Here is a 23179-nt window from a genome sequence, read left to right as displayed (position 1 = left end):
TGTTGATTGTTTGCTGGAATACATTTGACTGAACAGCACGGTAAGCTGATTAAGAAACTGGATCAGCAGTTTGCAATCTTTTTTCAGCACATAACTCCACAAGCTCTTCACCATTTCCATTTATATCACTGAAAACCCTATGTGAACCAAATATACCCTTAACTGCCACATTACTTACCTTTGTATTTAAGTCACCCATCACTAATACCCTTTCCCATGCACCAAAACTCCTGACACACACACACTCTGCTGTTCCCAAAACTCTTGCCTCTCATGATCTTCTTTTGGCCAAGTGCATAATCACCAGTAATCACACATCTCTTGCCATCCACTTTCAGTTTTACCCACATCAATCTAGAACTTACTTCCATACACTTTATCATACACTCCCACAGCTCCTGCTTCAGTAGTGCTACTCCTTCCTTAGTTCTTGTCCTTTCATCAACCCCTAACTTAGACATTTCCAAACTATTCTTCCCCTTTACTCTTAAAGTTCATTTTGCTCAGAGCCAGAACATCCGGGTTTTTTCCTCAAATGTACTACCTTTCTCTCCTCTTTGCTCATTTTGATTAAAGCCACACATTCAGTTGAATACACCCCTATCTGAGCCTTAGAGGAGGATGAGCACTCCCTGCCTGGCTCCTCTTTCTTCTTTTAGAAATTGTAATAAGAAGATGAGGCTTTCCAGCCCCATGCTCACACTACCTTTTGTTGCCTTTTATGACAGGCAAAGAATACAGAGGTAGAATTCCTTCTCTCCTACCTCAGGGATAATATATATATGTATGTATGGACCACGGTGAAGTGCTTGAGGATTGGCAGAATGCATACATAGTTCCATTGTAGAAAGGGAAAGGGGATAAAGGTGAGTGTTCAAACTACAGAGGCATAAGTTTGTTGAGTATTCTTGGGAAATTATATGGGAGGATATTGATTGAGAGGGTGAAAACATGTACAGAGCATCAAATTGGAGAAGAACAGTGTGGTTTCAGAAGTGGTAGAGGATGTGTGGATCAGGAGTTTGCTTTAAAGAATGTTTGTGATAAATACTTAGAAAACATATGGCTTTGTATGTGGCATTTATGGATCTGGAGAAGGCACATGGTAGGGTTGATATAGATGCTTTGTGGAAGGTTTTACGAGTATATGGTGCGAGAGGTAAGTTGCCGGAAGCAGTGAAAAGTTTTTACCAAGGCTTGTGTACGAGTAGGAAGAGAGGACAGTGATTTGTCCCCAGTGAAGGTCAGTCTGTGGCAGGGGTGTGTGTTGTCCCCATGGTTGTATAATTTGTTTATGGATGGGGTGGTTAGGGAGGTAAATGCAAGAGTTTTTGAGAGAGGGGTGAGTATGCAGAATGTTAGGGATGAGAGGGCCTGGGAAGGAAGTCAGTTGTTGTTCGCCGATGATACAGCTCTAGTGGTTGATTCATGTGAGAAACTGCAGGAGCTTGTGGCTGAGTTTGGAAAAGTGTGAAAGGAGAAAGTTGAGAGTAAATGTGAATAAGAGCAAGGTAATTAGGTTCAGTAGGGTTGAGAGATAAGTTAATTGGGATGTAAGTTTGAATGGAGAAAAATCGCAGGAAGTGGAGTGTTTTAGATATCTGGGAGTGGACTTAGTAGCAGATGGAAACATGAAAGTGGAAGTGAGTCACAGGGTGGGGGAAGGGGCAAAGGTTTTGGGAGCAATGAAGAGTGTGTGAAAGGAGAGAATGTTATCTCGGAGAGCAAAAATGGGTAAGTTTGAAGGAATAGTAGTTCCAACAGTGTTATATGGTTGCGAGGCATGGGCTATAGATAGGGTTGTACGGAGCAGGGTGGAAATGATATGTTTGGGGACAATATGTGGTGTGAGTTGGTTTTATCGAGTAAGTAATGAAAGGATAAGAGAGATGTGTGGAAATAAAAAGAGTGTGGTTGAGAGAGAGAAGAGGGTGTGTTAAAATGGTTTGGACATATGGAGAAAATGAGTGAGGAAAGATTGACAAAGAGGATATATGTATTAGAGGTGGAGGGAAGAAGGAGAAGCGGAAGATTAAACTGGAGGTGGAAGGATGGAGAGAAAAAGATTTTGAGCAATCGTGACCTGAAAATGCAGAAGGGTGAGAGGCGTGGAAGGATTTGAGAGAATTGGAACAATGTGGTATCCTGGGGTCGACATGCTGTCAATGGACTGAACCAGGGCATGTGAAGCGTCTGGGGTAAACCATGGAAAGATTGGTGGGGCCTGGATGGGTAATAGTGAGCTGTGGTCTCAGTGTATTACACATGACAAACAGAGACTGAGTGTGAACGAATGTGGCCTTTTTTGCCTGTTTTCCTGGTGTTACCTTGCTGAAGTGGGGGGTTGCGATGCTCTTTCCTGTGGGGCTGGGCCAAGAATGGTTGAAGGCAAGCATCTTTTGCACATGCCATCACTGCTTCCCTAAATACATCCTATTTCTCACCCACTCCCCTAACGGCATTTGCTCTTACATATTGCCATTTAACACTCAATCTCTCCTGGTACTTTCTCTTTCTTTCATACTATTCACCATTTCCCGCGTTAGTGAGGTAGCGTTAAGAACAGAGGACTGGACCTTTGAGGGAATATTCTCACCTGGCCCCCTTCTCTGTTTCTTCCTTTGGGGGGGGGGGAAAAAAAAAATGAGAGGGGAGGACTTCCAGCCCCCCGCTCCCTTCCCTTTTAGTCGCCTTCTACAACACACAGGGAATATGTGGGAAGTATTCTTTCTCCCTTATCCCCAGGGATACAGTACTTTCTCACACACACACACACACATATATTATTATTTTTTTTTTATTATACTTTGTCGCTGTCTCCCGCGTTTGCGAGGTAGCGCAAGGAAACAGACGAAAGAAATGGCCCAACCCACCCCCATACACATGTATATACATACGTCCACACACGCAAATATACATACCTACACAGCTTTCCATGGTTTACCCCAGACGCTTCACATGCCCTGATTCAATCCACTGACAGCACGTCAACCCCGGTATACCACATCGCTCCAATTCACTCTATTCCTTGCCCTCCTTTCACCCTCCTGCATGTTCAGGCCCCGATCACACAAAATCTTTTTCACTCCATCTTTCCACCTCCAATTTGGTCTCCCTCTTCTCCTCGTTCCCTCCACCTCCGACATATATATCCTCTTGGTCAATCTTTCCTCACTCATTCTCTCCATGTGACTAAACCATTTCAAAACACCCTCTTCTGCTCTCTCAACCACGCTCTTTTTATTTCCACACATCTCTCTTACACTTACATTACTTACCCGATCAAACCACCTCACACCACATATTGTCCTCAAACATCTCATTTCCAGCACATCCACCCTCCCCCGCACAACTCTATCCATAACCCACGCCTCGCAACCATACAACATTGTTGGAACCACTATTCCTTCACACATATCCATTTTTGCTTTCCGAGATAATGTTCTCGACTTCCAAACATTCTTCAAGGCTCCCAGGATTTTCGCCCCCTCCCCCACCCTATGATTCACTTCTGCTTCCATGTTTCCATCCGCTGCCAAATCCACTCCCAGATATCTAAAAGACTTCACTTCCTCCAGTTTTTCTTCATTCAAACTTACCTCCCAATTGACTTGACCCTCACCCCTACTGTACCTAATATTATTACCTTGCTCTTATTCACATTTACTCTCAACTTTCTTCTTTCACACACCTTACCAAACTCAATCACCAGCTTCAGCAGTTTCTCACATGAATCAGCCACCGGCGCTGTATCATCAGCGAACAACAGCTGACTCACTTCCCAAGCTCTCTCATCCACAACAGACTGCATACTTGCCCCTCTTTCCAAAACTCTTGCATTCACCTCCCTAACAGCCCCATCCATAAACAAATTAAACAACCATGGAGACATCACACACCCCTGCCGCAAACCTACATTCACTGAGAACCAATCACTTTCCTCTCTTCCTACATGTACACATGCCTTATATCCTCGATAAAAACTTTCCACTGCTTCTAACAACTTGCCTCCCACACCATATATTCTTAATACCTTCCACAGAGCATCTCTATCAACTCTATCATATGTCTTCTCCAGATCCATAAATGCTACATACAAATCCATTTGCTTTTCTAAGTTTTTCTCACATACATTCTTCAAAGCAAAACACCTGATCCACACATCCTCTACCACTTCTGAAACCACACTGCTCTCCCCCAATCTGATGCTCTGCACATGCCTTCACCCTCTCAATCAATACCCTCCCATATAATTTACCAGGAATACTCAACAAACTTATACCTCTGTAATTTGAGCACTCACTCTTATCCCCTTTGCCTTTGTACAATGGCACTATGCAAGCATTCCACCAATCCTCAGGCACCTCACCATGAATCATACATACATTAAATAACCTTACCAACCAGTCAACAATACAGTTACCCCCTTTTTTAATAAATTCCACTGCAATACCATCCAAACCCGCTGCCTTGCCGGTTTTCATCTTCCACAAAGCTTTTGCTACCTCTTCTCTGTTTACCAAATCATTTTCCCTAACCCTCTCACTTTGCACACTACCTCGACCAAAACACCATATATCTGCCACTCTATCATCAAACACATTCAACAAACCTTCAAAATACTCACTCCATCTCCTTCTCACATCACCACTACTTGTTATCACCTCCCCATTAGCCCTCTTCACTGATGTTCCCATTTGCTCCCTTGTCTTACGCACTTTATTTACCTCCTTCCAAAACATCTTTTTATTCTCCCTAAAATTTAATGATACTCTCTCACCCCAACTCTCATTTGCCCTTTTTTTCACCTCTTGCACCTTTCTCTTGACCTCCTGCCTCTTTCTTTTATACATCTCCCACTCATTTGCCTTTTTTCCCTGCAAAAATTGTCTAAATGCCTCTCTCCTCTCTTTCGCTAATAATCTTACTTCTTCATCCCACCACTCACTACCCTTTCTAATCTGCCCACCTCCCATGCTTCTCATGCCACAAGCATCTTATGCGCAAGTCATCACTGCTTTCATAAATACATCCCATTCCTCCCCCACTCCCCTTACCTCCTTTGTTCTCACCTTTTTCCATTCTGTACTCAGTCCCTCCTGGTACTTCCTCACACAAGTCTCATTCCCAAGCTCACTTACTCTCACCACTCTCTTCACCCCAACATTCTCTCTTCTTTTCTGAAAACCTATACAAATTTTCACCTTCGCCTCCACAAGATAATGATCAGACATCCCTCCAGTTGCATCTCTCAGCACATTAACTTCCAAAAGTCTCTCTTTCACGCGCCTGTCAATTAACACGTAATCCAATAATGCTCTCTGGCCATCTCTCCTACTTACATATGTATACTTACGTATATCTCTCTTTTTAAACCAGGTATTCCCAATCACCAGTCCTTTTTCAGCACATAAATCTACAAGCTCTTCACCATTTCCATTTACAACACTGAACACCCCATGTATACCAATTATTCCCTCAACTGCCACATTACTCACCTTTGCATTCAAATCACCCATCACTATAACCCAGTTTTGTACATCAAAACCACTAACACACTCAGTCAGTTGCTCCCAAAACACTTGCCTCTCATAATCTTTCTTCTCATGCCCAAGTGCATATGCACCAATAATCACCCATCTCTCTCCATCAACTTTCAGTTTTACCCATATCAATCTAGAATTTACTTTCTTACACTCTATCACATACTCCCACCACTCCTGTTTCATGAGTAGTGCTACTCCTTCCCTTGCTCTTGTCCTCTCACAAATCCCTGACTTTACTCCCAAGACATTCCCAAACCACTCTTCCCCTTTACCCTTGAGCTTCGTTTCACTCAGAGCCAAAACATCCAGGTTCCTTTCCTCAAACATACTACCTATCTCTCCTTTTTTTCTCATCTTGGTTACATCCACACACATTTAGACACCCCAATCTGAGCCTTCGGGGAGGATGAGCACTCCCCGCATGACTCCTTCTTCTGTTTCCCCTTTTAGAAAGTTAAAATACAAGGAGGGGAGGGTTTCTGGCCCCACGCTCCCGTCCCCTTTAGTCGCCTTCTACGACATGTGAGGAATGCGTGGGAAGTATTCTTTCTCCCCTATCCCAGGGATATATATATACCATAATTTAATATGGGAATACCTGGTTTAAAAAGCGAGATATACATAAGTATACTTATGTAAGTAGGAGAGATGGCCAGAGAGCGTTATTGGATTACGTGTTAATTGACAGGCGCGCGAAAGAGAGACTTTTGGATGTTAATGTGCTGAGAGGTGCAACTGGAGGGATGTCTGATCATTATCTTGTGGAGGCTAAGGTGAAGATTTGTATGGGTTTTCAGAAAAGAAGAGTGAATGTTGGGATGAAGAGGGTGGTGAGAGTAAGTGAGTTTGGGAAGGAGACTTGTGTGAGGAAGTACCAGGAGAGACTGAGTACAGAATGGAAAAAGGTGAGAACAATGGAAGTAAGGGGAGTGGGGGAGGAATGGGATGTATTTAGGGAATCAGTGATGGATTGCGCAAAAGATGCTTGTGGCATGAGAAGAGTTCGAGGTGGGTTGATTAGAAAGGGTAGTGAGTGGTGGGATGAAGAAGTAAGAGTATTAGTGAAAGAGAAGAGAGAGGCATTTGGACAATTTTTGCAGGGAAAAAATGCAATTGAGTGGGAGATGTATAAAAGAAAGAGACAGGAGGTCAAGAGAAAGGTGCAAGAGGTGAAAAAAAGGGCAAATGAGAGTTGGGGTGAGAGAGTATCATTAAATTTTAGGGAGAATAAAAAGATGTTCTGGAAGGAGGTAAATAAAGTGCGTAAGACAAGGGAACAAATGGGAACTTCAGTGAAGGGCGCAAATGGGGAGGTGATAACAAGTAGTGGTGATGTGAGAAGGAGATGGAGTGAGTATTTTGAAGGTTTGTTGAATGTGTTTGATGATAGAGTGGCAGATATAGGGTGTTTTGGTCGAGGTGGTGTGCAAAGTGAGAGGGTTAGGGAAAATGATTTGGTAAACAGAGAAGAGGTAGTGAAAGCTTTGCGGAAGATGAAAGCCGGCAAGGCAGCAGGTTTGGATGGTATTGCAGTGGAATTTATTAAAAAAGGGGGTGACTGTATTGTTGACTGGTTGGTAAGGTTATATACTGTATGTATGACTCATGGTGAGGTGCCTGAGGATTGGCGGAATGCGTGCATAGTGCCATTGTACAAAGGCAAAGGGGATAAGAGTGAGTGCTCAAATTACAGAGGTATAAGTTTGTTGAGTATTCCTGGTAAATTATATGGGAGGGTATTGATTGAGAGGGTGAAGGCATGTACAGAGCATCAGATTGGGGAAGAGCAGTGTGGTTTCAGAAGTGGTAGAGGATGTGTGGCTCAGGTGTTTGCTTTGAAGAATGTATGTGAGAAATACTTAGAAAAGCAAATGGATTTGTATGTAGCATTTATGGATCTGGAGAAGGCATATGATAGAGTTGATAGAGATGCTCTGTGGAAGGTATTAAGAATATATGGTGTGGGAGGCAAGTTGTTAGAAGCAGTGAAAAGTTTTTATCGAGGATGTAAGGCATGTGTACGTGTAGGAAGAGAGGAAAGTGATTGGTTCTCAGTGAATGTAGGTTTGCGGCAGGGGTGTGTGATGTCTCCATGGTTGTTTAATTTGTTTATGGATGGGGTGGTTAGGGAGGTGAATGCAAGAGTTTTGGAAAGAGGGGCAAGTATGAAGTCTGTTGGGGATGAGAGAGCTTGGGAAGTGAGTCAGTTGTTGTTCGCTGATGATACAGCGCTGGTGGCTGATTCATGTGAGAAACTGCAGAAGCTGGTGACTGAGTTTGGTGAAGTGTGTGAAAGAAGAAAGTTAAGAGTAAATGTGAATAAGAGCAAGGTTATTAGGTACAGTAGGGTTGAGGGTCAAGTCAATTGGGAGGTGAGTTTGAATGGAGAAAAATTGGAGGAAGTGAAGTGTTTTAGATATCTGGGAGTGGATCTGGCAGCGGATGGAACCATGGAAGCGGAAGTGGATCATAGGGTGGGGGAGGGGGCGAAAATTCTGGGAGCCTTGAAGAATGTGTGGAAGTCGAGAACATTATCTCGGAAAGCAAAAATGGGTATGTTTGAAGGAATAGTGGTTCCAACACGGTTGCGAGGCGTGGGCTATGGATAGAGTTGTGCGCAGGAGGATGGATGTGCTGGAAATGAGATGTTTGAGGACAATGTGTGGTGTGAGGTGGTTTGATCGAGTAAGTAACGTAAGGGTAAGAGAGATGTGTGGAAATAAAAAGAGCGTGGTTGAGAGAGCAGAAGAGGGTGTTTTGAAATGGTTTGGTCACATGGAGAGAATGAGTGAGGAAAGATTGACCAAGAGAATATATGTGTCGGAGGTGGAGGGAACGAGGAGAAGAGGGAGACCTAATTGGAGGTGGAAAGATGGAGTGAAAAAGATTTTGTGTGATCGGGGCCTGAACATGCAGGAGGGGGAAAGGAGGGCAAGGCATAGAGTGAATTGGAGCGATGTGGTATACCGGGGTTGACGTGCTGTCAGTGGATTGAATCAAGGCATGTGAAGCGTCTGGGGTAAACCATGGAAAGCTGTGTAGGTATGTATATTTGCGTGTGTGGACGTATGTATATACATGTGTATGGGGGTGGGTTGGGCCATTTCTTTCGTCTGTTTCCTTGCGCTACCTCGCAAACGTGGGAGACAGCGACAAAGCAAAAAAAAAAAAAAAAAATTTATATATGAACTTAGAAACTATTCCTAATTCAGGAAAAACATTATTTACCTGATCAATCAATCTTAAAGAAAATAAAAGTTAAGCATCTCTAGTGCATATAATAAAAAAAGACATTATTTACTAGACTGGCCTGCCTTTAGTAAGTACAGTAAAGGGAAATATGAGTGCTTCTAAGTACTATGATCAAAGCAGTGAAAAGGTTAATGTGCAAAGTATTATTAAGAAGAAAGTTCATGTTTCTTTAGAGCATATTGGTCATGGGTTGAGGGTGTGTATGAAGGAATAAAAAAGGTTTTATGTACCTGGTCCTTCACATGGAATTAATAAAATGAGAAAAATTTAAGAAAAACTCTTCTGTATGGAAGTCCGCATAGGTCAAAGTTGAAAATATTTCTAAAGGTTATCATATGAGATGTAAAATAAAAATTGTCTGCATAAAGTTAATATTTATTTACATATAATACAGGTTCATTCTTTAAGAGATTGGGTTTTTGCCAACATTGTAGAAAATACACTAAAGAGGAAACTTTAAGCATTCTTCAGAGCTGAGGATATGAATACATTTATATACCATGCATTGTCATAAATGTTAAAAGAAATACTTAATAATAGTAAAGATAATCTCATAAAGAAATAATAGTAAATATAATCTAATAAAGAAAAACTTAAGTGCTAAAGATAATCTTATGTATCTTACGAAAAGCATGGCACCCTGTATTAATAAAGAGCAAAGAATAATTAAACAGAAATACTTCCTAATCTTCTGAAACAAAGAGTTTCTTTCTTTTCCTTTCAGCTTCTACCAAATCATTCTCTGTCAGAGACAGAGAAAGAGGAGGTATAAATGCACCAGCCACACAGCGATGTTCCTGATTTAAGAAATTAAACGTGGTGCATGCTGACTCAGTTGGCAAGACCTGCAAGGTAAAACATTGTGCTATAAGCATTCAGATGAATTCTTGAGGTAAATTCATTCATGATTTACTCTAATATTAGTTCATAGGTTTATGCCTTAATGATTCACAATACATGGATCTAATTTTCATTAACCCTTAAAGTGCTCTTATTGTCATCAAATGATCCACTGAGGAGGTTTCCCATCAATACATGCTGATTTAACCTTTTTTGACTAGATACCATAAGGATCTCCTCCATCACCAATGTGTGGGAAAACATTCTGGATGTAACCCCTATTACCAACATGGTTGTTAATCTGCACATCATGTATACACAATAACCTAGCCAAAAAAATACAGGTTGTTGGATAACCTACGTGATCAGGAGGACCACTTGGCATTTGTATTATGTGGCGTGGAAAGTGAAGAAGATTAACATCAAGGAATAAGTTGACTTGTGATTATGGAAAAATTACTACATTAGGAGCTACCAGGCCATTTATTCACATGGAAGAAACAACTATTCTTAATTTTCTCTCTGGAATCCTAGGATGATAAAGGACTTTGGTAACAGATGATAGGTAAAGAGCTAGAATGTTTTCAAAGAAAAATACCTCCAGTGTCTACGCCCACATGTCCTAACCATTCTCCTTCCCATGGTTTGGTGTGTGAGGTGTAATATTTCTAAGGACATTAATTCTATTCACCATCACTGTGCTTGTTTATGAAAAAATAAAGTTATGAAAGTAAGCTTTGGAAAAATTTCAATATCCTTTCCAAACATACTGGCTAATCTCACTCAAAACTTTAAGTATGCACAGTGCATATTTCTAGTCTTAGTCATGTCAATTATCACCAATGCTGTATCTATGTGATATAAAAGTTGAGTGAAAACAGTCGCCCAAGCCTCACTTCTTACTGAAAGCTATCAAATGTGTCAAACACGTCTCCTCTCAGCTGCAGTGGACCAAGCTAAAACAATATATTCATTTATTATACTTTGTCGCCGTCTCCCGCGTTAGTGAGGTAGCGCAAGGAAACATGAAAGAATGGCCCAATCCACCCACATACACATGTATATACATACATGTCCACACGCACATCTATACATACCTATACATCTCAACGTATACATGTATATACACACACACACACACATATACATATATACACGAACATAATTCATACTGTCTGCCCTTACTCATTCCTGTCGCCACCCCAGCACACGTGAAATAACAACCCCCTTCCCCTGCATGTGCACAAGGTAATGCTAGGAAAAGACAACAAACACCACATTTGTTCACACTCATTCTCTAGCTGTCATTTATAATGCAACGAAACCATAACCCACTTTCCACATCCAGGCCCCACAAAACTTTCCATGGTTTACCCCAGACGCTTCACATGCCCTGGTTCAATCCACAGACAGCACATCCACCCCAGTATACCACATTGTTCCAATTCACTCTATCCCTTGCACACCTTTCACCCTCCTGCATGTTCAGGCCCCGATCACTCAAAATCTTTTTCACTCCATCTTCCCACCTCCAATTTGGTCTCCAACTTCTCGTTCCCTCCACCTCTGACACATATATCCTCTTTGTCAATCTTTCCTCACTCATTCTCTCCATGTGACCAAATCATTTCAAAACAGCCTCTTCTGCTCTCTCAACCATACTCTTTTTATTACCACACATCTCTCTTACCCTTTCATTACTTACTAGATCAAACCACCTCACACCACATATTGTCCTCAAACATCTCGTTTCCAGCACATCCACCCTCCTCCGCACAATTCTATCTATAGCCCAAGCCTTGCAACTATATAACATTGTTGGAACCACTATTCCTTCAAACATACCCATCTTTACTTTCCAAGATAATACTCTCAACTTCTACACATTTTTCAATGCTCCCAGAACTTTTGCCCCCTCCCCCACCCTATGATTCGCTTCTGCTTCCATGGTTCCATCCACTGCCAAATTCACTCTCAAATATCTAAACACTTCACTTCCTCCAGTTTTTCTCCATTCAAACTTACCTCCCAGTTGACTTTTCCCTCAACCCTACTGTCCCTAATAACCTTGCTCTTATTCACATTTACTTTCAGCTTTCTTCTTTCACACACTTTATCAAACTCAGTCACCAGCTTCTGCACATTCTCATCCGAATCAGCCACCAGCGCTTTATCATCAGCGAACAACAACTGACTCACTTCCCAAGCTCTCTCATATACAACAGGCTGCATACTTGCCCCTCTTTCCAAAATTCTTGCATTCACCTCCTTAACAACCCCATCCATAAACAAATTAAACAACCATGGAGACATTACACACCCCTGCCACAAACCAACATTCACTGAGAACCAATTACTTTCCTCTCTTCCTACTTGTTCACGTGCTTTACATCCTCAATAAAAACTTTTCACTGCTTCTAACAACTTACCTCCCACACCATATATTCTTAATAACTTCCACACAGCATCTCTATCAACTCTATCATATGCCTTCTCCAGATCCATAAATGCTAAATACAAATCCATCATTTTTTATTTTTTTCTTTCACTTTGTCGCTGTCTCCTGCGTTAGCAAGGTAGCGCAAGGAAGCAGACGAAAGAATGGCCCAACCCACCCACATACACATGTATATACATACACGTCCACACACTCAAATATACATACACGTCCACACATGCAAATATACATACCTATACATCTCAACATATATATATATATATATATATATATATATATATATATATATATATATATATATATATACACACACACATAGACATATACATATATATACACATGTCCATAATTTCACCCTCCTGCATGTTCAGGCCCCAATCACTCAAAATCTTTCTCCCCTATCCCTGGGGATAGAGGATAAAGAATACTTCCCACACATTCCTCACGTGTCGTAAAAGGCGACTAAAGGGGACGGGAGCAGGGGGCTGGAAACCCTTCCCTCCTTGTATTTTAACTTTCTAAAAGGAGAAACAGAAGAAGGAGTCACACGGGGAGTGCTCATCCTCCTTGAAGGCTCAGATTGGGATGTCTAAATGTGTGTGGATGAAACCAAGATGAGAAAAAAGGAGAGATAGGTGTATATCTGAGGAAAGGAACCTGGATGTTTTGGCTCCGAGTGAAACGAAGCTCGAGGGTAAAGGGGAAGAGTGGTTTGGGAATCTCTTGGGAGTAAAGTCAGGGGTTAGTGAGAGGACAAGAGCAAGGGAAAGAGTAGCACTACTCCTGAAACAGGAGTGGTGGGAAAATATACATACCTATACATCTCAACATATACATATATATATATATATATATATATATATATATATATATATATATACACACACATAGACATATACATATATATACACATGTCCATAATTTCACCCTCCTGCATGTTCAGGCCCCAATCACTCAAAATCTTTCTCCCCTATCCCTGGGGATAGAGGATAAAGAATACTTCCCACACATTCCTCACGTGTCGTAAAAGGCGACTAAAGGGGACGGGAGCGGGGGGCTGGAAACCCTTCCCTCCTTGTATTTTAACTTTCTAAAAGGAGAAACAGAAGAAGGAGTCACACGGGGAGTGCTCATCCTCCTTGAAGGCTCAGATTGGGATGTCTAAATGTGTGTGGATGAAACCAAGATGAGAAAAAAGGAGAGATAGGTGTATATCTGAGGAAAGGAACCTGGATGTTTTGGCTCCGAGTGAAACGAAGCTCGAGGGTAAAGGGGAAGAGTGGTTTGGGAATCTCTTGGGAGTAAAGTCAGGGGTTAGTGAGAGGACAAGAGCAAGGGAAAGAGTAGCACTACTCCTGAAACAGGAGTATGTGATAGAGTGTAAGAAAGTAAACTCTAGATTGATATGGGTAAAACTAAAAGTTGATGGAGAGAGATGGGTGATTATTGGTGCATATGCACCTGGGCATGAGAAAAAAGATCATGAGAGGCAAGTGTTTTGGGTGCAGCTGAGTGAGTGTGTTAGTAGTTTTGATGCACAAGACCAGGTTATAGTGATGGACGATTTGAATGCAAAGGTGAGTAATGTGGCAGTTGAGGGAATAATTGGTGTAAATGGGTTGTTCAGTGTTGTTAATGGAAATGGTGAAGAGCTTGTAGATTTATGTGCTGAAAAAGGACTGGTGATTGGGAATACCTGGTTTAAAAAGATATACATAAGTATATGCAAGTAAGCAGGAGAGATGGCCAGAGAGCGTTATTGGATTATGTGTTAATTGATGGACGCGCAAAAGAGAGACTTTTGGATGTTAATGTGCTGAGAGGTGCAACTGGAGGGATGTCTGATCATTATCTTGTGGAGGCGAAGGTGAAGATTTGTAGAGGTTTTCAGAAAAGAAGAGAGAATTTTGGAGTGAAGAGAGTGGTGAGAATAAGTGAGCTTGGGAAGGAGACTTGTGTGAGGAAGTACCAGGAGAGACTGAGTACAGAATGGAAAAAGGTGAGAACAAAGGAGGTAAGGGGAGTGGGGAAGGAATGGCATGTATTTAGGGAATCAGTGATGGATTGCGCAAAAGATGCTTGTGGCATGAGAAGCATGGGAAGTGGGCAGATTAGAAAGGATAGTGAGTGGTGGGATGAAGAAGTAAGATTATTAGTGAAAGAGACGAGAGAGGCATTTGGACGATTTTTGCAGGGAAATAATGCAAATGAGTGAGAGATGTATAAAAGAAAGAGGCAGGAGGTCAAGAGAAAGGTGCAAGAGGTGAAAAAGAGGGCAAATGAGAGTTGGGGTGAGAGAGTATCATTAAATTTTAGGGAGAATAAAAAGATGTTTTGGAAGGAGGTAAATAAAGTGCGTAAGACAAGGGAGCAAATGAGAACTTCAGTAATGGGGGCTAATGGGGAGGTGATAACAAGTAGTGGTGATGTGAGGAGATGGAGTGAGTATTTTGAAGGTTTGTTGAATGTGTTTGATGATAGAGTGGCAGATATAGAGTGTTTTGATCGAGGTGGTGTGCAAAGTGAGAGGGTTAGGAAAAATGATTTGGTAAACAGAGAAGAGGCAGTAAAAGCTTTGCGGAAGATGAAAGCCGGCAAGGTAGCAGGTTTGGATGGTGCAGCAGTGGAATTTATTAAAAAAGGGGGTGACTGTATTGTTGACTGGTTGGTAAGGTTATTTAATGTATGTAATGATTCATGGTGAGGTGCCTGAGGATTGGCGGAATGCTTGCATAGTGCCATTGTACAAAGGCAAAGGGGACAAAGGTGAGTGCTCAAATTACAGAGGTATAAGTTTGTTGAGTATTCCTGGTAAATTATATGGGAGGGTATTGATTGAGAGGGTGAAGGCATGTACAGAGCATCAGATTGGGAGAGAGCAGTGTGGTTTCAGAAGTGGTAGAGGATGTGTGGATCAGGTGTTTTCTTTGAAGAATGTATGTGAGAAATACTTAGAAAAGCAAATGGATTTGTATGTAGCATTTACTGATCTAGAGAAGGCATATGATAGAGTTCATAGAGATGCTCTGTGGAAGGTATTAAGAATATATGGTGTGGGAGGCAAGTTGTTAGAAGCAGATAAAAATTTTTATGTAGGGTTAAGGCATGTGTACGTGTAGAAAGAGAGGAAAGTGATTGGTTCTCAGTGAATGTTGGTTTCCAGCAAGGGTGTGTGATGTCTCCATGGTTGTTTAATTTGTTTATAGATGGGATTGTTAGGGAGGTGAATGCAAGAGTTTTGGAAAATGGGGCAAGTATGCAGTCTGTTGTGGATGAGAGAGCTTGGGAAGTGAGTCAGTTGTTGTTCGGTGATGGTAGAGCGCTGGTGGCTGATTCATGTGAGAAACTGCAAAAGCTGGTGACTGAGTTTGGTAAGGTGTGTGAAAGAAGAAAGTTGAGAGTAAATGTGAATAAGAGCAAGGGTATTAGGTACAGTAGGGTTGAGGGTCAAGTCAATTGGGAGGTAAGTTTGAATGGAGAAAAACTGGAGGAAGTGAAGTGTTTTAGATATCTGGGAGTGGATTTGGCACCAGATGGAACCATGGAAGCCGAAGTGAATCATTGGGTGGGGAAGGGGGCGAAAATTCTGGGAGCTTTGAAGAATGTGTGGAAGTCGAGAACATTATCTCGGAAAGCAAAAATGGGTATTTTTGAAGGAATAGTGGTTCCAACAATGTTGTATGGTTGCGAGGCGTGGGCTATGGATAGAGTTGTGCGCAGGAGGGTGGATGTGCTGAAAATGAGATGTTTGAGGACAATGTGTGGTGTGAGGTGGTTTGATCGAGTAAGTAACGTAAGGGTAAAAGAGATGTGTGGAAACAAAGAGAGCGTGGTTGAGAGAGCAGAAGAGGGTGTTTTGAAATGGTTTGGGCACATGGAGAGAATGAGTGAGGAAAGATTGACCAAGAGGATATATGTGTCGGAGGTGGAGGGAACGAGGAGAAGTGGGAGACCAAATTGGAGGTGGAAGGATGGAGTGAAAAAGATTTTGTGTGATCGGGGCCTGAACATGCAGGAGGGTGAAAGGAGGGCAAGGATCGGTTGTGGTATACCGGGGTTGACGTGCTGTCACTGGATTGAATCAGGGCATGTGAAGCGTCTGGGGTAAACCATGGAAAGCTGTGTAGGTATGTATATTTGCGTGTGTGGACGTGTATGTATATACATGTGTATGGGGGTGGGTTGGGCCATTTCTTTCGTCTGTTTCCTTATGCTACCTCGCAAACACGGGAGACAGCGGCAAAAAAAAAAAAAATTATTTATTTATTTTGCTTTGTTGCTGTCTCCTGCGTTTGCGAGGTAGCGCAAGGAAACAGACGAAAGAAATGGCCCAACCCACCCCCATACACATGTATATACATACACGTCCACACACGCAAATATACATACCTATACATCTCAATGTACACATATATATACACACACAGACACATACATATATACCCATGCACACAATTCCCACTGTTTGCCTTTATTCATTCCCATCGCCACCTCGCCACACATGGAATACCATCCCCCTCCCCCCTCATGTGTGCGAGGTAGCGCTAGGAAAAGACAACAAAGGCCCCATTCGTTCACACTCAGTCTCTAGCTGTCATGCAATAATGCCCGAAACCACAGCTCCCTTTCCACATCCAGGCCCTAAACAACTTTCCATGGTTTACCCCAGACACTTCACATGCCCTGATTCAATCCACTGACAGCACGTCAACCCCTGTATACCACATCAATCCAATTCACTCTATTCCTTGCCCGCCTTTCATCCTCCTGCATGTTCAGGCCCCGATCACTCAAAATCTTTTTCACTCCATCTTTCCACCTCCAATTTGGTCTCCCACTTCTCGTTCCCTCCACCTCTGACACATATATCCTCTTGGTCAATCTTTCCTCACTCATTCTCTCCATGTGCCCAAACCATTTCAAAACAACCTCTTCTGCTCTCTCAACCACGCTCTTTTTATTTGCACACATCTCTCTCACCCTTACATTACTTACTCGATCAAACCACCTCACACCACACATTGTCCTCAAACATCTCATTTCCAGCACATCCACCCTCCTGCGCACAACTCTATCCATAGCCCACGCCTCACAACCATACAACATTGTTGGAACCACTACTCCTTCAAACATACCCATTTTTGCTTTCCGAGATAATGTTCTCGACTTCCACACATTCTTCAAGGCTCCCAGGATTTTCGCCCCCTCCCCCACCCTATGATTCACTTCCGCTTCCATGGTTCCATCCGCTGCCAGATCCACTCCCAGATATCTAAAACACTTTACTTCCTCCAGTTTTTCTCCATTCAAACTTACCTCCCAATTGACTTGACCGTCAACCCTACTGTACCTAATAACCTTGCTCTTATTCACATTTACTCTTAACTTTCTTCTTTCACACACTTTACCAAACTCAGTCACCAGCTTCTGCAGTTTCTCACATGAATCAGCCACCAGCGCTGTATCATCAGCGAACAACAACTGACTCACTTCCCAAGCTCTCTCTTCCACAACAGACTTCATACTTGCCCCTCTTTCCAAAACTCTTGCATTTACCTCTCTAACAACCCCATCCATAAACAAATTAAACAATCATGGAGACATCACACACCCCTGCCGCAAACCTACATTCACTGAGAACCAATCACTCTCCTCTCTTCCTACACGTACACATGCCTTACATCCTCGATAAAAACTTTTCACTGCTTCTAACAACTTGCCTCCCACACCATATGTTCTTAATACCTTCCACAGAGCATCTCTATCAACTCTATCATATGCCTTCTCCAGATCCATAAATGCTACATGCAAATCCATTTGCTTTTCTAAGTATTTCTCACATACATTCTTCAAAGCAAACACCTGATCCACACATCCTCTACCACTTCTGAAACCACACTGCTCTTCCCCAATCTGATGCTCTGTACATGCCTTCACCCTCTCAATCAATACCCTCCCATATAATTTACCAGGAATACTCAACAAACTTATGCCTCTGTAATTTGAGCACTCACTCTTATCCCCTTTGCCTTTGTACAATGGCACTATGCACGCATTCCTCCAATCCTCAGGCACATCACCATGAGTCATACATACATTAAATAACCTTACCAACCAGTCAACAATACAGTCACCCCCTTTTTTAATAAATTCCACTGCAATACCATCCAAACCTGCTGCCTTGCTGGCTTTCATCTTCCGCAAAGCTTTTACTACCTCTTCTCTGTTTACCAAATCATTTTCCCTAACCCTCTCACTTTGCACACCACCTTGACCAAAACACCCTATATCTGCCACTTTATCATCAAACACATTCAACAAACCTTCAAAATACTCACTCCATCTCCTTCTCACATCACCACTACTTGTTATCACCTCCCCATTAGCGCCCTTCACTGAAGTTCCCATTTGCTCCCTTGTCTTACGCACTTTATTTACCTCCTTCCAGAACATCTTTTTATTCTCCCTAAAATTTAATGATACTCTCTCACCCCAACTCTCATTTGTCCTCTTTTTCACCTCTTGCACCTTTCTCTTGACCTCTTGTCTCTTTCTTTTATACATCTCCCACTCAATTGCATTTTTTCCCTGTAAAAATCGTCCAAATGCCTCTCTCTTCTCTTTCACTAATAATCTTACTTCTTCATTCCAACACTCACTACCCTTTCTAATCAACCCACCTCCCATGCTTCTCATGCCACAAGCATCTTTTGCGCACTCCATCACTGATTTCCTAAATACATCCCATTCCTCCCCCACTCCCCTTACTTCCATTGTTTTCACCTTTTTCCATTCTGTACTCAGTCTCTCTGTACTCAGTCTCTCCTGGTACTTCCTCACACAAGTCTCCTTCCCAAGCTCACTTACTCTCACCACCCTCTTCACCCCAACATTCACTCTTCTTTTCTGAAAACCCATACAAATCTTCACCTTAGCCTCCACAAGATAATGATCAGACATCCCTCCAGTTGCACCTCTCAGCACATTAACATCCAAAAGTCTCTCTTTCCTGCGCCTGTCAATTAACACGTAATCCAATAACGCTCTCTTGCTATCTCTCCTACTTACATACGTATACTTATGTATTTTTTTTTTCTTTTTTTTGCTTTGTCGCTGTCTCCCGCGTTTGTGAGGTAGCGCAAGGAAACAGACAAAAGAAATGGCCCAACCCACCCCCATACACATGTATATACATACGTCCACACACGCAAATATACATACCTACACAGCTTTCCATGGTTTACCCCAGACGCTTCACATGCCCTGATTCAATCCACTGACAGCACATCAACCCCGGTATACCACATCGCTCCAATTCACTCTATTCCTTGCCCGCCTTTCATCCTCCTGCATGTTCAGGCCCCGATCACTCAAAATCTTTTTCACTCCATCTTTCCACCTCCAATTTGGTCTCCCACTTCTCGTTCCCTCCACCTCTGACACATATATCCTCTTGGTCAATCTTTCCTCACTCATTCTCTCCATGTGCCCAAACCATTTCAAAACAACCTCTTCTGCTCTCTCAACCACGCTCTTTTTATTTGCACACATCTCTCTCACCCTTACATTACTTACTCGATCAAACCACCTCACACCACACATTGTCCTCAAACATCTCATTTCCAGCACATCCACCCTCCTGCGCACAACTCTATCCATAGCCCACGCCTCACAACCATACAACATTGTTGGAACCACTACTCCTTCAAACATACCCATTTTTGCTTTCCGAGATAATGTTCTCGACTTCCACACATTCTTCAAGGCTCCCAGGATTTTCGCCCCCTCCCCCACCCTATGATTCACTTCCGCTTCCATGGTTCCATCCGCTGCCAGATCCACTCCCAGATATCTAAAACACTTTACTTCCTCCAGTTTTTCTCCATTCAAACTTACCTCCCAATTGACTTGACCGTCAACCCTACTGTACCTAATAACCTTGCTCTTATTCACATTTACTCTTAACTTTCTTCTTTCACACACTTTACCAAACTCAGTCACCAGCTTCTGCAGTTTCTCACATGAATCAGCCACCAGCGCTGTATCATCAGCGAACAACAACTGACTCACTTCCCAAGCTCTCTCTTCCACAACAGACTTCATACTTGCCCCTCTTTCCAAAACTCTTGCATTTACCTCTCTAACAACCCCATCCATAAACAAATTAAACAATCATGGAGACATCACACACCCCTGCCGCAAACCTACATTCACTGAGAACCAATCACTCTCCTCTCTTCCTACACGTACACATGCCTTACATCCTCGATAAAAACTTTTCACTGCTTCTAACAACTTGCCTCCCACACCATATGTTCTTAATACCTTCCACAGAGCATTTCTATCAACTCTATCATATGCCTTCTCCAGATCCATAAATGCTACATGCAAATCCATTTGCTTTTCTAAGTATTTCTCACATACATTCTTCAAAGCAAACACCTGATCCACACATCCTCTACCACTTCTGAAACCACACTGCTCTTCCCCAATCTGATGCTCTGTACATGCCTTCACCCTCTCAATCAATACCCTCCCATATAATTTACCAGGAATACTCAACAAACTTATGCCTCTGTAATTTGAGCACTCACTCTTATCCCCTTTGCCTTTGTACAATGGCACTATGCACGCATTCCTCCAATCCTCAGGCACCTCACCATGAGTCATACATACATTAAATAACCTTACCAACCAGTCAACAATACAGTCACCCCCTTTTTTAATAAATTCCACTGCAATACCATCCAAACCTGCTGCCTTGCTGGCTTTCATCTTCCGCAAAGCTTTTACTACCTCTTCTCTGTTTACCAAATCATTTTCCCTAACCCTCTCACTTTGCATACCACCTTGACCAAAACACCCTATATCTGCCACTTTATCATCAAACACATTCAACAAACCTTCAAAATACTCACTCCATCTCCTTCTCACATCACCACTACTTGTTATCACCTCCCCATTAGCGCCCTTCACTGAAGTTCCCATTTGCTCCCTTGTCTTACGCACTTTATTTACCTCCTTCCAGAACATCTTTTTATTCTCCCTAAAATTTAATGATACTCTCTCACCCCAACTCTCATTTGTCCTCTTTTTCACCTCTTGCACCTTTCTCTTGACCTCTTGTCTCTTTCTTTTATACATCTCCCACTCAATTGCATTTTTTCCCTGTAAAAATCGTCCAAATGCCTCTCTCTTCTCTTTCACTAATAATCTTACTTCTTCATTCCACCACTCACTACCCTTTCTAATCAACCCACCTCCCACGCTTCTCATGCCACAAGCATCTTTTGCGCACTCCATCACTGATTTCCTAAATACATCCCATTCCTCCCCCACTCCCCTTACTTCCATTGTTTTCACCTTTTTCCATTCTGTACTCAGTCTCTCTGTACTCAGTCTCTCCTGGTACTTCCTCACACAAGTCTCCTTCCCAAGCTCACTTACTCTCACCACCCTCTTCACCCCAACATTCACTCTTCTTTTCTGAAAACCCATACAAATCTTCACCTTAGCCTCCACAAGATAATGATCAGACATCCCTCCAGTTGCACCTCTCAGCACATTAACATCCAAAAGTCTCTCTTTCCTGCGCCTGTCAATTAACACGTAATCCAATAACGCTCTCTTGCTATCTCTCCTACTTACATACGTATACTTATGTATTTTTTTTTTCTTTTTTTTGCTTTGTCGCTGTCTCCCGCGTTTGTGAGGTAGCGCAAGGAAACAGACAAAAGAAATGGCCCAACCCACCCCCATACACATGTATATACATACGTCCACACACGCAAATATACATACCTACACAGCTTTCCATGGTTTACCCCAGACGCTTCACATGCCCTGATTCAATCCACTGACAGCACATCAACCCCGGTATACCACATCGCTCCAATTCACTCTATTCCTTGCCCTCCTTTCACCCTCCTGCATGTTCAGGCCCCGATCACACAAAATCTTTTTCACTCCATCTTTCCACCTCCAATTTGGTCTCCCTCTTCTCCTCATTCCCTCCACCTCCGACACATATATCCTCTTGGTCAATCTTTCCTCACTCATTCTCTCCATGTGCCCAAACCATTTCAAAACACCCTCTTCTGCTCTCTCAACCACGCTCTTTTTATTTCCACACATCTCTCTTACCCTTACGTTACTTACTCGATCAAACCACCTCACACCACACATTGTCCTCAAACATCTCATTTCCAGCACATCCATCCTCCTGCGCACAACTCTATCCATAGCCCATGCCTCGCAACCATACAACATTGTTGGAACCACTATTCCTTCAAACATACCCATTTTTGCTTTCCGAGATAATGTTCTCGACTTCCACACATTCTTCAAGGCTCCCAAAATTTTCGCCCCCTCCCCCACCCTATGATCCACTTCCACTTCCATGGTTCCATCCGCTGCCAGATCCACTCCCAGATATCTAAAACACTTCACTTCCTCCAGTTTTTCTCCATTCAAACTCACCTCCCAATTGACTTGACCCTCAACCCTACTGTACCTGATAACCTTGCTCTTTTTCACATTTACTCTTAACTTTCTTCTTTCACACACTTTACCAAACTCAGTCACCAGCTTCTGCAGTTTCTCACATGAATCAGCCACCAGCGCTGTATCATCAGCGAACAACAACTGACTCACTTCCCAAGCTCTCTCATCCCCAACAGACTTCATACTTGCCCCTCTTTCCAAAACTCTTGCATTCACCTCCCTAACAACCCCATCCATAAACAAATTAAACAACCATGGAGACATCACACACCCTTGCTGGAAACCAACATTCACTGAGAACCAATCACTTTCCTCTCTTCCTACACGTACACATGCCTTACATCCTCGATAAAAACTTTTCACTGCTTCTAACAACTTGCCTCCCACACCATATATTCTTAATACCTTCCAAAGAGCATCTCTATCAACTCTATCATATGCCTTCTCCAGATCCATAAATGCTACATACAAATCCATTTGCTTTTCTAAGTATTTCTCACATACATTCTTCAAAGCAAACACCTGATCCACACATCCTCTACCACTTCTGAAACCACACTGCTCTTCCCCAATCTGATGC

At 42.5% G+C, this 23179-nt stretch overlaps 2 protein-coding genes across 19 annotated transcripts in view; one reads left to right on the top strand and one right to left on the bottom strand.

Moving 5' to 3' along the window:
• Nucleotides 1-9658, top strand: part of LOC139746536 (rho guanine nucleotide exchange factor 39-like) — a 131647-nt gene extending 121989 nt beyond the window's left edge. For all 4 annotated transcript variants that reach the window (XM_071657866.1, XM_071657869.1, XM_071657867.1 and 1 more), the window contains one exon: nucleotides 9523-9658. The gene's annotated coding sequence lies outside the window, so the exon portion shown is untranslated. The remainder of the gene's footprint in view (nucleotides 1-9522) is intronic.
• Nucleotides 9162-23179, bottom strand: part of LOC139746538 (NADH dehydrogenase [ubiquinone] 1 alpha subcomplex assembly factor 3) — an 81664-nt gene continuing 67646 nt past the window's right edge. For all 15 annotated transcript variants that reach the window (XM_071657872.1, XM_071657877.1, XM_071657873.1 and 12 more), the window contains one exon: nucleotides 9162-9643. In XM_071657872.1, coding sequence (XP_071513973.1) covers nucleotides 9482-9643 — 162 coding nt within the window. In that variant the 3' untranslated portion in view covers nucleotides 9162-9481. The remainder of the gene's footprint in view (nucleotides 9644-23179) is intronic.

This window comes from Panulirus ornatus, chromosome 65, assembly GCF_036320965.1.
Source record: "Panulirus ornatus isolate Po-2019 chromosome 65, ASM3632096v1, whole genome shotgun sequence".
NCBI classification, from domain to species: Eukaryota; Metazoa; Arthropoda; class Malacostraca; order Decapoda; family Palinuridae; genus Panulirus; species Panulirus ornatus.
Note: the sequence above shows the minus strand (reverse complement) of the source record. Positions and strands in the feature narration are given on the sequence as shown.